This window comes from Ictalurus furcatus, chromosome 26, assembly GCF_023375685.1.
Source record: "Ictalurus furcatus strain D&B chromosome 26, Billie_1.0, whole genome shotgun sequence".
NCBI lineage: Eukaryota > Metazoa > Chordata > Actinopteri > Siluriformes > Ictaluridae > Ictalurus > Ictalurus furcatus.
In genome coordinates, this window is record NC_071280.1 from 2,487,850 (window position 1) to 2,502,914 (window position 15,065).

General features: G+C 39.2%; 1 protein-coding gene and 1 long non-coding RNA gene across 2 annotated transcripts; both read left to right on the top strand.

Annotated features, from left to right (window-relative positions):
- The first annotated feature begins 11,286 nt into the window (after positions 1-11,286).
- LOC128602372 (uncharacterized) lies at positions 11,287-12,652 on the top strand. The gene is made up of 3 exons (XR_008384830.1): positions 11,287-11,469; positions 12,202-12,243; positions 12,566-12,652. It is a non-coding gene; the product is annotated as an uncharacterized LOC128602372 (long non-coding RNA).
- A 37-nt stretch (positions 12,653-12,689) lies between these two features.
- Positions 12,690-14,842, top strand: LOC128602371 (macrophage mannose receptor 1-like). Its single transcript, XM_053616129.1, has 3 exons — positions 12,690-12,955; positions 13,156-13,500; positions 13,800-14,842. The coding sequence occupies exons 1-3, from the start codon at positions 12,697-12,699 to the stop codon at positions 14,165-14,167; spliced, it is 972 nt and encodes a 323-aa protein (XP_053472104.1). The 5' UTR covers positions 12,690-12,696; the 3' UTR covers positions 14,168-14,842.
- The last annotated feature ends 223 nt before the right edge of the window (positions 14,843-15,065 follow it).

Genomic DNA, 15,065 nt, shown 5'->3' on the forward strand with positions numbered 1-15,065 from the left:
TCTTACGACACCCCCAAAAAACATGGGTAGTGTCTCCATCTTCTGAATGGCATCGCCAGCAGGTGGATGTGTCTTTAAGACCGAGCCTATACAATTTAGAGGGGGTCCAATAGAACCGATGTAAAATCTTAAATTGTATAAGGCACACCCTTGCGTCTCTAGATGCAGTTTTTATATTTTTTAAAATCCTAGCCCACTCTCCCTCCCCCAATTCCAAATTTAAATCTTTCTCCCATAATCTCTTGAGAGTGGTCGAGACTCCGTCCCCTAGACTCTGAATCAGTAAGGAGTAATACACTGATGCTTCATGCCCTCTTCCAAAAGCAGAAATCACCTCTCCCAGAGTATCTGCTGCTTTAGGGGGGTGCATGCTATTCCCAAAAATAGTACAGAGCAAGTGGCGTAGTTGAAGATACCTAAAAAACTGAGATCTGGGGATCCCAAAATGTTGAACCAATTTTTCAAAAGATATCATCACACCACTCTCATAAAGATCACCGAGTGTATTAACCCCCCTCGTGATCCACTCTGACCAACAAAAAGGGGACTTATTAATACGTAGTTTGGGGTTTAGCCATAGGCTCGAGGCAACATTGAGATAAATATCAAAATCAAACACTCTGGACACTCTTGTCCACACTGAGTGCAGATGTGAAATAACGGGGTGTGATTTAACTTCTCTGGTTAGATTAATGGAAAGGCTTTTCAGTGGCAAAATAGGGGCAAGAACTTCTTGTTCAGTGCAGAACCAGGGAGGGGCTCTCTCAGGTGGAAGTGACTGATGAGCCAAATGTCTGAGACCAAGTGCATAATAATAAAACAGAATCTTGGGTAGGCCTAGCCCACCCTTGTCAACCGGCCTATGTAACTTATTGAAATTTAACCTGGGACGCTTACCATTCCAAATAAAAAACTTCGCTATACTCTCAAATTGCTTGAAATAAGAAAGAGGGACATCTATAGGGAGAGATTGTAGCAGGTAATTGAATTTTGAAATACAACTCATTTTAATAACATTAACCTTCCCGATCATAGATAAATGTAAAGAAGACCACCTGTCTACATCACTCGAAAACCTTTTTATTAACGGGTCAACATTAACACTAACTAAATCGGACAAATTTTTTGGAAATAAAATATCCAAATACTTAATGCCCTGTTTGGGCTACTGGAAGGCACCAGGCTGAAAGGCCGTTATAGGACAGTACGCTGTCAGAGCCAAAGCTTCGGATTTAGACCAGTTGACTTTGTATCCTGAGAATTTAGAAAAGGAATTAATAATTCTGTGGAGGCAAGGCATAGATCTAGTAGGGTCAGAGACGAATAATAAAATATCATCTGCATAAAGCAAAAGCTTATGCGCCACACCTCCCGCCACCACCCCTGGAAAATCATTCTCCTTTCTTATCGCAGCTGCTAATGGTTCCAGGGCAAGACAGAACAATAATGGGGAAAGAGGGCAACCCTGCCAGGTGCCCCTATCTAGAGTAAAATAATCTGAAATTAGTCCATTTGTTTGTACTGGCACTACCGGGTGTCTATAAAGTAGCTTAATCCAACCAATGAAAGTATTCCCGAACCCATACACTTCCAAAATCTTAAAAAGATAATCCCATTCTACCATATCAAACGCCTTTCGGCGTCAAGTGAGATGGCAGCAACCGGAGACTGATCATTCGCTACTGACCACATGATATCAATGAGACGTCTAATGATATCAGAAGAGCTACGGCCCCGAATAAACCCCACCTGATCTATATGTATAAGAGATGTCATAACTTTACTTAATCGGTTAGCCAGAATTTTCGACAAGATTTTTACATCTAACTGGATCAGGGAAATTGCACGATAACTTTTACACTCACTTGGATCTTTGTCTTTTTTAAGAATCAGACTGATCCGGGCTTGTGTCATGGTTGGAGGAAGTTTTCCATTCTTTAATGATTCTGTATAAACTTCTAACAGAAGTGGAGCCAGTTCTGTAGCATAAGATTTGAAAAACTCAACCGCAAAGCCATCTGGCCCTGGAGACTTGCCTGTAGGCAGGGCCTTAATCACCTCGCCAAGCTCCTCCAGGGTTATCTCAGAATCAAGAGCATTTTTTTGCTCCGCCGTCAATTTCGGGAGTTCTAATGGTTCCACAAAGTTTCTAATATCTTCATCAGTAGACGAAGACATTGAACTATAGAGATCAAAGTAAAATTCTTTAAAAGCATTATTAATATCAATGGCCGAGGTAAAAATTTCACCACTAACAGACTTCACTGCGGGAATGGTAGAAAGGGCCTCCCTCTGTTTTATATATCTAGCCAAAAGTTTTCCTGCTTTGTCCCCCGACTCAAAGTATGACTGTCTTGCCCTGAATAACCAAAACTCCACTTTCCTCGACAAAATAGTATTATATCTATATTTCAATCTGGTCAACTCTCTGAGACCATCAGACGACATCCGGCGCTTCAGCTCTGCCTCTGCACTTTTAATACGTCCTTCCAACTCCACGAGTTCTCGTGCTTTGGATTTTTTAATGAATGAGGCATACTGTATGATCCGACCCCTAAGAACCGCCTTAAGTACCTCCCACACCACGCCCACAGAGGATACTGAGGACCAGTTGGTCTCCATATAAACATCAAGTTCGGTCTTTAACATTTGTTGGAAATCAGGATTTTGTAAAAGAGATACATTAAAGCGCCAACTAAATGATTTGTTCTTCTCCGTTTGTGGCCACACCTCTAAACTCACCAGGGCGTGATCTGAGACTAGAATGTTTCCGATTGAACAATCAGCAATGGATGAAATGAGTGATTTGGATATCAAAAAAAAATCTATTCTAGAATAAATCTTATGGACTGAAGAAAAAAATGTATAGTCCCTACCAGATGGGTTCAAAAGTCTCCAAATATCTGCAAGACCAAGATTTTTACACATCCTGTGAAGCGTCACTGTTGCTCTAGGGGGCTTACACACTTTTGCAACACTATGATCAAGGACTGAGTCCATCAAAAGATTAAAGTCTCCTCCCAATATTATATCATGTGGGGTGCCAGCAGATTGCAACATCCCTTCAAGATCTATAAAAAAGCCCTGATCATCAGCATTGGGTGCATAAATATTAGCCAAAATAAGACTTTGCGTCTGAATTTCTGCTAAAACAATAATTACTCTCCCTAATTTATCTTTAAACTGTTTGAGACATTTGAATTGTAGATGCTTATTTACCAATATAATGACTCCCCTGCTCTTACTTGAGCCAGCACTAAAGAAAACATGACCACCCCATATTTTCCCAAATTTTTCAGCTTCCTGCGGGGAAAGATGCGTTTCTTGAAGAAACACTATCATATTTCTTACGCTTAAGAAAAGTAATGACCTTCCTTCTTTTTATGGGGTGTCCTAACCCATTCACATTCCACGTGGAGAGAGATAGTACACTCATATTAACATCTGACATTTTGATATAACAGAAAAAATTAATTGTGTGCCAAAAACAAAATTATGAAGACCACAATTCAACATTGATGCAACAATAAAACCCCGAGCTTCCGTCCGAACAAAACAATGAGAAAAAAGAAAAACATACGCATCAACCCCGCGCATGACAGCACCAACCGGCGCCAATCCCCCTAAACTCAAAGAGTCCATGTACGCCTACGAGAGCCCCCGCGACAACTCTGCCATCGGATTGCACGATTCTGCCTCACAAATTTGTGATGGAAAATTACATAACATAAAATATTTTCTAAAATAAAATACACCCCAACCAATAAGCAGAGTAATGAAGAGTAAACACAAATAATGTATAGACTAATTCACAGAACTGCCTCAAAGGTGTTCCTTCACAAAACAAAACAAATTCCAGCCGATATAGAGCCGTTCAGTTTCCTCGGACAGACAAACGAATAATCAGCGAGCCGGCTGTTATGAAAGAATGACGTCATTATTCCAAAGTCCCGTGGAAGTACTCCACAAATCAGACTTCAGCCAACAGGAGGCACAAGCGCAAGGAGCGAGCAGAGACACCTGCCACTGTCCTGAAGCAGTGTTATTCAACAAAAGAAGCCCCGCTAGGCAGAGCCAGCACAAAAGGAAACAAAACCGCATCCCGGTTCCTCTGATGGTCCAGAGCCAATTCACTCGGAGGCCGCATAATTTTGTGGTCGTCTGTAGTATCTATTATCAATCTGGGCTGGAACTTCATTGTAAAAGTGATCTTCCGTCCCTGCCAAAGTTTCTTTAAGGAAGTGATATTTCACAAAACAAAACAACCTCTATCCGTTCGGCGGCGCCAACGCAAAAAAAAATTAAAAATGGCGCCCATTTCCCTCCAAAATCCAGAGTATGCACAGCGAGTCGACCCACTCACAAGAGAAACATCCAGTGGATTATTCACCCATTGATTCAATAAAAGACACTGCCTGATTGGGACACGTAAATACTTTGCTGCCATCTTTGGTGTTTATTCTCAGTCTGGCCGGAAACATCAGTGCAAAAGTGATCTTACGTTGGTGCAAGACTTTCTTGCATTCCTTGAACCGATCGCGTTTCTCTCTTGTCGAGTTCGCAAAGTCCGGGAACAAGAAAATATTGTGATTCTTCCAAGAGAGCTTTCCTTTGCTCCTCGCCTGGCGCAACACGAGATCTTTATCGTATGGTCTCACAAACCTGGCCAGGATTGGTCGCGGCCTGTCTCCCTCGCCAGATCTCCGAGCCGGGACTCTGTGGGCTCGCTCGAGTTCTAATTTGTGGCCTGTTATGTCGAGCAGACTCGGGAAAAGCTCGTCCAGAAATTTCACCATATCTCTGCCTTCTTCATGCTCAGGAACTCCAATAATCCACAAATTATTCCTTCGGCTTCGATTTTCCAAATCTTCCAATCTTTCAAATATTTTTTCCAAGTCTCTCTTGGTCGCGGGCAGATTAGCGGATAATTCTCTTTCCGAAGACTCAAGATACTCAATTCGTTTCTCAGCATCCGCCACTCTTGTAACTAACTCAGAGAATTTTATTTCTATCGCGGTAATCGAACGTCGTATTACAGCGAGATCTTCCAAGTCAGCAACAACCTTCGTCAACATCCCCGACATGTTGGACAGTTGGCGCTGGATTTCTTCTCCCGCCGCGCACCCAAAACGAGTCCGCGGTCCACAGGCTCGTCCGGGCTTCCATCTTGAACACGTAAGTGTCTTTTAATGTCTCCAGAGCTCGAGGATTTTAACTTCTTAGCCATGTTTACCTCAAACAGCAAAAGTGTAACTGGGTATACCGAATTTCACCAGATTATATCATGAAAATAATTAGAAAAATTATCAAAGTGCACAGAACTGTCTTTCACACGTCTGCCCTTCGCATGGCGTCACGTGACTCCCAAGAATTTTCAACATTAAAGTCCATAAATGAAGTTATATGTTATAAAGAGGAATGACACAGGAAAAAAGTATTGAGCACACTAACTGAAACGTATTTAATACTTAGTGGAGAAGCCTTTGTCTATAATCACAGCTTCAAGACACTTCCTGTATGAAGAAATTAATGGGCCGCAGTATTCATGTGTGATTTTGGTCCATTCTTCTAAACATATTGTCTTTAAATCTTGTTCAATTGGATTCGAGTCAGGTGATTGACTGGTCCATTCTAACACCTTGATTTTTTTTTCTCTGAAACCAATTGAGAGTTTCCTTTGCTGTATGCTTTGGATCGTTGTCCTGCTGGAAGTCCACCCACGTCTCATCTTCATCATCCTGGTGGATGGCAGCAGATTCTTCTCAAGAATCTCCCGGTAAAGGGCTCCATTCATCGTTCCTTCAATTATATGAAGTCTGCCAGTACCATGTGATGAAAAACAGCCCCACACCATGATGCTTCCACCTCCAAACTTCACTGTGGGTGTAGTGTTTTTAGGGTGATGTAAAGTGTCATTTCTTCTCCAAACATTGTGTGTAGTATGACAGTAAAAAGTTCAGTTTTGCTCCCTTCTGAAAAGACTACACTCTCCCAGTGTCTCACAGGCTTGTCCAAATGAGTTGTAGCAAACTTTAAATGAGCTTCAACATGCCTGTTCTTTAGTAATGGAATCTTGCGGGTGAGGGTGAGCAGTGGAGTGCATTGCCTATTGTTTTCTCTGTGACGATGGCACCTGCTGCCTCCAAGTGTTTCTGGAGCTCTTTCCGAGTGGTCCTTGACTCTTGAGCTACTCTTCTGACTATTCTTCTGACTCCCTGGTCAGAAATCTTGCGAGGAGCTCCTGTGCGTGGCCGGTTGATGACGGAGTGATGTTGCTTCCACCTGCAGATAATGGCCCCAGTGGTGCTTACTGGAGGATTCAGAAGTTTTGAAATACATCTGTATCCGATTCCATCAATATGTTTCACAACAATATGGCTGTGAAGGTCTGGGAGAGCTCTTAGGTTTTACCCATCATGAGATGTTTCTTGTGTGACACCTTGGTAACGAAATGCCTTTTTATTGAGCATCAATTTACTAACCCAGCTGATATTAATTTGCACAGACAGGGGGTATAATTACTTATGGATTTCAGCTGGTAACTTACCTTACCTCGCTTTGTAGAACTGCTTTTTCTTAGCGTGTTCAATACTTTTTTCCTGTGTCATTCCACTTTATTACACATAACTTTATTTATGGACTTTAATGTTGTGAATTCTTTATATTTCCAGATTTCTTGAGTCAATACTGATGTCTGGTGAAAGTTTCATGTGAATAGCCTCATTGGAAATATATTTACAGAAAGAAATGTTGACGCGTTCAATGCTTATTTCCCCCACTGTATATAATGAGACCTCTGTCCAGTTCACAACTTCACAACATCAAACACCCTGAGAGGATTCACATTCTCTGCACTAAATACACGAGAAACATTACAGCTATGGATATATTTTGTTTCATTTGGACATACAATACAGGTGCATCTCAAAAAATATCATGGAAAAGTTCATTTTTCCCGTAATTGAATTCAAAAAGTGGAACTTTCACATAGTCTAGATCCATTACATATAAAGTGAAATATTTCAAGCCTTTTCTGTTTGTTTTAATCTCGATGATTATGTCTTACAGCTCGTGGAAATCAAAAATCCAGTATCTCAAAATATCAGAATAAAGAATTTATAATACAGAAATGTTGACTTAAGAAGATCTCTAATCAGTGAGGTGAAGTGCACAGACAAATCCCCGTTCATCTGTCATGAGAGTGTTACATTACACTTTTTCAACATGAGTGATGTCATAATATGACCTGCGTGAAGCTGGCCCCTCACCCAACGCAAATCGTCGGCAAAATAGTCTCACTCGTTGTGCTCTGTTTGTGCTGGTTTGTGCCTATAAAAGTTTCGTTTGTGCTTCTTCCGTTTTTTAAAATATTAGAAATTGAAATATGGTGCGATGAGGTCACTCAGCCACACACCCCCCCCCCCCCCCATGTGCTCCAAATTCACTCCAAATAGTCTTGTTTGTTTGTGCTCCCTTTGTGCCCGTTTGTGCCGATAAATTTTGTTTGTGCTTCTTCCATTTTTAAAATATTAGACATTGACTTATAGGCACAAATCTCCTCGGTGTGAGCTCTTTTAGAGTCGAATTGCTGAAGACTTTGTCAAGACAAATCATATCATCATTTGTTCAATAAACAATTATCTTTACTTCATTCACTGGTCTCTCATGATTGAACTTTTCATTTATTTACAAGGAGTATCATCTGCTACACTTCACTGCCACCACTAGGTGTAAGTGACACTTCTGTTCACGATGCTCTTGTGGAAATTAGTGTTAAGTTAGTATAGGAAAAGTCGATATAGTTACTAAATCAAAATTCTGGCCAGTGTAAGTACAATGTTTTAACACTGTCAGTTACAATATTATTAGTTAACTTCAATCATTATGGTACAACACTCAAGAGAGCTAAGATTGTCAATGTTTATTGAACAGAAAACTCATTGCTAATACGTTATGGCTAATGTAGCTATGAAATACTAATTACAGCTGCACTTGGTACCCATGTTAGTTTTTTTAATACGTTGTGCATCTAAGGGTCAACATTACCATATTGGTCCTAATATAAGATATAATATCCTTATATATTATTTCTATATTATATTTTCCTTGTATTCTGGAAAACACAGTGATATATGAAAACAGGTTTATACTGTATATGACATTTTTTGCATCAGGATTATTTCAGTGTGTAATTATGTTTTGCTTATGCCAGATGCCCAAGAAACCAGCAGTGGACAGGGATTCCATTTTCACAGTCCTCTGTTTATCAAAAGAGTCCATAGTCCAAAATGGCAGCGTAGCTACTCCTAATCAGAGCATCTGGACAAACCTTAGTGAGCAGGTCACTGATCTGGCTCTATATACTTTTGTTAACTTGAACAGACACAACATCTGGAGTGCTTTAGGGTTTATTTATGAAAGAGATCATGAAACAAGTGGCAGTAGTGAGGACACTGATTTTGAGCCAGGGTCCCTTTCCCCCAGACCAAAAGATTGCTGGACTTTTGAATTTTCTTTGTGTGAATGTCCCTCCAATCTGATGCTCCAAGGAGAGAGATTTACTTTAAGGGCAGTCATTGCTTTCAGAGGAGGCTTAACCCAGGATGCTCTTGGACATTATGTGGCCTACTGTAGGAGGTCTCCATGTGTCTGGGAGATATATGACGACCTGAGAGGTGGAGTGACAGGAATAGACCACACACACTCGTTTTCCTACTCCTGCTTGGAGAAGTCGTCTCTGCTTTTCTGGAAGTCGGGCTTGATGGTGTTTGCACTCAAGTCTTGGTTTGAAGACAGATAGTGACTTCTCAGTATTAAGTGTTTTAAAGTTTATGTTTTTAAAGGTCCATTATTTGGATCAAAGGATGTTTGATAGTACACAGTAATTCAATTTCACAATTTAAATAATTTTGGCTTAAATCTTAATTCATTGTCATAAGTTTCCACACACACACAAACACACACACACACACACACACACAAACATTTTTGTATTAGTGTGTGTGTATATATATATATATATATATATATATATATATATATATATATATATATATATATATATATATATATACACACACACACAGACACACACACATGGCCTATGTATGTATGAACAGAGCTACAGTAAACAGATTATGGTTCGTGTATTTAATTATGACAATGATAATATTATGACTGTTATTCTCATAACATATACAGTAACAAGTAAAAACACTTACCTTGGAGTTCGTGTTACATTTCACACATCCTGTGATCCGCTGTGTCCCTTAAAAGTTGAAAACGCACAGTGGATGGGTAACAATTAAGTGAATGCGACTATTTAATGTGATTTGTTTTTCCGTTTGAATTTTACCTTGTTACTTCAACTGTATTGTTACAAAAAAGACAGTCGCAAAAACGAAACTTTTATCGGCACAAACCAGCACAAACGGAGCACAAACGATTTGGGGTGAATTTGGAGCATGTGGGGGCGCTGAGTGACCTCAGAATTACCTATAAATTCATCCATCCATCTGTCTTCTACCGCTTACTCCTTTTCAGGGTCACGGGGAAACCTGGAGCCTATCCGAGGGAGCATCGGGCACAAGGCGGGGTACACCCTGGACAGGGTGCCAGTCCATCGCAGGGCACACAATCACACACACTCACACTCACACACCCATTCATACACTACGGATACTTTAGACACGCCAATCAGCCTACCATGCATGTCTTTGGACTGGGGAGGAAACCGGAGTACCCGGAAGAAATCCCCGCAGCACGGGGAGAACAAGCAAACTCCGCACACATATGGCCCCGGTGGGACTCGAACCCCGGACGCTGGAGGTGAACGTGCTAACCGCTAAGCCACCGTGCGCCCTTGACCTATAAGTATTCTTTTAATATCTCCAAAACCAAAGCAGCACAAACGGAGCACAAACGATTGAGACTATTTTGCCGACGTCTTGCGTTGGGTGAGGGGCCGACTTCATGCAGGTCATAATTTGTATCCAACATCAGTGAATCCTGCTCTTGTCTTTTTCCTCATATAGATTTCATTGTTTATCCAGATATTTGATGCTCTGTGTGCGTTTTATGACACACATGAAGTCCTAGAACAAACACTGTAAACGTCATTCAGAACAATGTTGAAGAAAGGTACATGTTGTGCTATGTTACTGAAATGGTCGATATGCAATAACACCATAATGTAATAAAGACAGAATGTTTATAACAGTTTGTCCGTTCATGGGACAAACTGTCCCATGTTTTCTTTATGTTTCATTTATCTCTCAAATCATTTGTTTTCATCTTTGTATGAATAGATGAATGTTTATTTATAAACTGTACCATGTCATCAGGTAGAGTTCGGTTTTAATTGTTGGTGTCTCTATATTGCTCTCATGTCCAATCATTTAATTTCTAATGCATTAGATTAAGAACTGTAATAACTATTTGAATAATGTTATTCTCACATGAATTAAATATCAAGTCTTCTTTGGCATTCATTATTTTTTAAAATTTGTAGTATATTAGTTATCATTTGCAGAAGTACTATACACACACTTATAAAACACTTAGAATTAGGGTGATGGAGTCACAATTATAGCATTGGGCAACATTTTGGTTTACACAGAATGCTGTAAAAAAATCTACATATATAAATAAATAAATACTCCAGTGTGGGGCAGTGACTCATCCACGGTGTTTTCATCTCATATGACCTCATCATGAACTTTTTAGGACTTAGGAAACAGAAGAAGTCATTTAGTTTTTAAGATTTTACTCAAACATGCAGATTGTAAAATAGCAGCAAACACAGACCCTGCCTTTACCGTGACCTTAACTATTTGTACACTTACAGTTGTGTAACCTTACAGGCTGTTCATTCAGCTCTCCCTGTTCACCTGTGGATTTTATGCAAACGTACGTTTTTAAAAACAACTTTATTCAAATAAATGTCACCTAAATACAAAAAATCCTTGTGCTGTAAACTTCCTGATCGCTGGGTCAGTTCCTGGAACTGTCAGGCTTCTGATACTGAGATTATATCTGTTTTTATGGCCGTGTGGAAAAGAAAGATAATAAATACGAAGAATTTTAGAGTTATACTCATAATTTCCGAAGGAAAACACACACAAAACAGAAAAGAATTTTAAAAAAGGAATCTCTGGTGAGATATTAAAAAGAAACGTCTCAGTCGTCGGGTCACCGGCTTACAGAGTCTCATGCAAAGTGTTGGGTACTTCCTGTTCATCAGCACCGGCTGCTAAGATATCGCCACTGAGATAAACAGGGAAGGCAAAGGGATGGGAGGGGTTGATGAAAGAGGACAGGGATATAATGAGACGTCTGTCCAGTTCAGGAGCAGAAGGTGAGGAGAAGAAGAAGAAGAGCAGAAAGACGCATAAACAAACTCGCACCACACACCCCGGGAGGATTTATCATTATTCACTGCACCAGTAACGTCCATGAGGAACATTACAGGTATGGATATCGTACTTGTTTACATGTTTGTAGTTGAGTTTTACTTTTATTTCTTTTCATAGTAATAATTACAGCAGTGTATTAGAACACATATAATAAGAAATAATGCACAAACTACTGTATAACAGAGTGAAATGTTGTTTTAAATAATAAAGTTTTTAGTTTTTTTACCAATATGTCATATTATTTCAGTTGCCTTACTGTTCAATTCACAGAGTATACAAGGAGTGTGTATGTGTGTGTGTGTGTGTGTGTGTGTGTGTGTGTGTGTGTGTGCGTGTGTGTGTGTGTGTGTGTGTGTATGAGCATAATTTCTGCTTAATTTCTGTGTGTTGCTATTTTCTTTGGGTCAAAGCCAGTTTTTTTCACATTTGCACCATCCTGCTATTTTCATGTTCATAAACGAAGGCATTTGCTCGGACGTAGGTGTAGGAGAAAGGTGTAACGTGGGGCGTGGCTTGGCAAATTCAAATGGGGAGGGGCCTAGGTGATTCTCCACCATAGCTTATGGACTATTGTTTATCTCGGCCGATCTAATAAATGTTCAGACTTTCTCTAACTCAATTCATTTCACCAAATTGAAGTGAAAATAAATCATGTTCTGGACTTGTACGTGTACTTCAATTGAACTCATATTTGATTTAAACTCAACCCGCACTCATTTTAGTTAAAGGACTAGACAGCATAAATGATATACTGTGAATATTGTATTTATATTGTTTATTTTTACAGGGATGAAGGATGAATGGGTTTTTGTTCTCCTGTTCTCCTCAGGTCAGTGTTGTGTGCACTATAAGTTGTGTGTGTTTATGTGTTTATTGGAGAATCACTACTGACAGTCTGACTCTTTTCAGCTCTTAAGACAATGTGTAATTGATGCTTGTGCATAAAGCTGATAAATCACGTGTCAGTGTTGTGTGTTTGATCGTTATCTTGATTCACTTATATAAGTGTGTGATTATTATTTAATTTGTGTGTTTATTTATGAGAATCTAGACACATTTTTAAGGCATTTGTGCTTTTGGTCTTTCATGGTACAGCACCCATAATGATTTAAAAAAAATATATTATTATTATTATTTTATGTTTCTCACAGTAGTATGTGGTATAGGAGCATATATTCCTCATCGCTATCACTTTGTGAATGAGAATAAAACCTGGAGTGAAGCTCAGAATTACTGCAGAAAGAAATACACTGATCTGGCCTCCATCAACGACATGGGAGAGATGATGAAGCTGAATTACACACTGAAGAAGGAAACTGTAAAGAAAGCTTGGATTGGTCTAAAGAGAGAAGGCACTGGGAAATGGCTGTGGTCTCTGGCAGACCAAACTTTCTACAGAGACGGAGACACTTACAGAATCTGGAGTAGTGGACAACCAGACAACAACGGGGGACATGAGTTCTGTGTTCGGATGCAAGAAAGCTCTGGTACCTGGGATGATGACAGATGTGATACAACGTACTCTTTTGTGTGTTATGAAGGTAAGAACTTGCTAAAAGATGTTATTAAAAGGATAAATAACACTTAATGACTTTACATTAATGAAAAATATCTGGATGATCTGAGTGGAGTATTTTATTTCTTTTAATAGTTTTTTTTTTTTGACTGATGTTATTTTAATGGCAGAAATCTGATTTAGTGATGAATGAGTTGTTCATGATGTAAATTAAATGTTTTTCAGAAAAGAACACAAACACTAATAGATACATGTTCATTAATGAAAAAAAGACCTGGTGTGATGCTCAGACCTACTGCAGAGAGAAATACACCGACCTGGTCAGTGTGAGGAACCAAACTGAGAATGAGGAGATCAGTGACGTGATTAAAAGTGCACCTAATGAAAAAGTTTGGATTGGTCTGTTTAATGATTCCTGGAAGTGGTCAGATCAGAGTAATTCCTCATTCAGATACTGGAGCTCTGACAAACCCAGTGGAGATTTGAACTGTGCTGCAGTGAATGTGTCTGATCAAGACCACTGGATCAATGTGAGCTGCACAGAAAAACTCCCCTTCATCTGCCATGAGAGTGAGTCACATTACACTTATTCAACATGTCTATTTATTTCATAGTGCACAGGATTAGTCGACACAGGTTTAGTTATGTCTGTGTTTTTATGATATCAAACACTGAATAGAGAATTCCACACTGTATATATATTATAGGCTATGAAAATGTTGGAATGCATTTTTTACTACAACCTTTTTCCCCCAGAAAATCTTTGTATCTTGGTGTTTTTGTTGAAAGACTGTCCCTCTGATATAGAACACTGGCTGCAGAATTTCACACTGTATATATTATAGACTTTTTTCCTCTTGTATGTCCAGATAAGCTGATCCTGATTAATCAGAATCTGACCTGGAAAGCCGCTCTGAACTACTGCAGGAACCATCATTATGACCTGGTCTCAGTGCGCACTGAGGAGATGCAGCTCTGGGTGAAGGAAGTGGTTCAAAACACCTCCACCGAACACGTGTGGCTCGGCCTGCGTCACACCTGCGCTCTGGGCTTCTGGTACTGGGTGACTGGAGAGATGATCTGCTACCAGGACTGGGCCCCGGGGAACGGGACAGGGTTCGAAGACTGCAGCCATGAGGAGAGAACCGGAGCAGTGCAGTCTGGAGGAAAGCAGCAGTGGATCAGCCTGCCTCAGAGCGACACACTCAACTTCATCTGCTCTACCTATGAAGGTTAGTCAGTGTGGTGTTTTCGCTGTAGTAGTTCGTGATATCATTAACATTTTCTATACATTTCTTCTAACACATTTAAGCAAACATGAAGTCTGAGCACCATATGTGCAACATCAGAGAATCCACGTCTTTTTATTTTTTTCTCATATAGATTTTAAAATGTTTTCTGATCCTATATGTAATCTGTGTGGCACACATACTCTTTTCATATTTTCCAAGCATTATGTAATTCATGCAGATGATACTCACTATAATAATATAGTTTCTATAATAATATAGGGTTTTTGGGTGAATCAGGGTGAATGTATTTACTTGTATCACACTTCAGTGTGTTTGATGTACACATTTATTTTATTATGCTTTCCGGATAATTAATCTGTAAGCAACTACCTAATATTTCATCTTAAATAATCTTCTATGAGCAAATAACACCATAAAGTCATAAATACAGGATGTTTGTAAAATGTTTGTGGATGTGTCTCTATTGTTATTCATTTAGTGCAAAATTTCTCTATTTTTTTAAACTTCAATAAATGAGTGTGTATTTTTTAAACTGTATTTTTAATCAGGGGGCGTTGGTGTCTCTATACCTGTCATGTACGATTTTTAAGATTTAAATACTGAATATGGAGTGTAATGATTATTGGAATTAGTTTCTGAAATAAAATAAATCTCACGTATCCTGTTGACGTGTTTCTGTTTGTTTGAGGTTTTTTTTTTTTTTTTGTAGTTATTAAATACTATGTATAATGACCTGTATACACCTGTATACATTTGCTGTTATGGAAATTACAATTGTAGCGTAGATTATATAATTTTTAAATTAAATTAAATTAAAATATTTCTACTTGTTAGAATTCCTAACTGTTTCTTTTGGCCTCCAACACCAAATGACATCTAAAT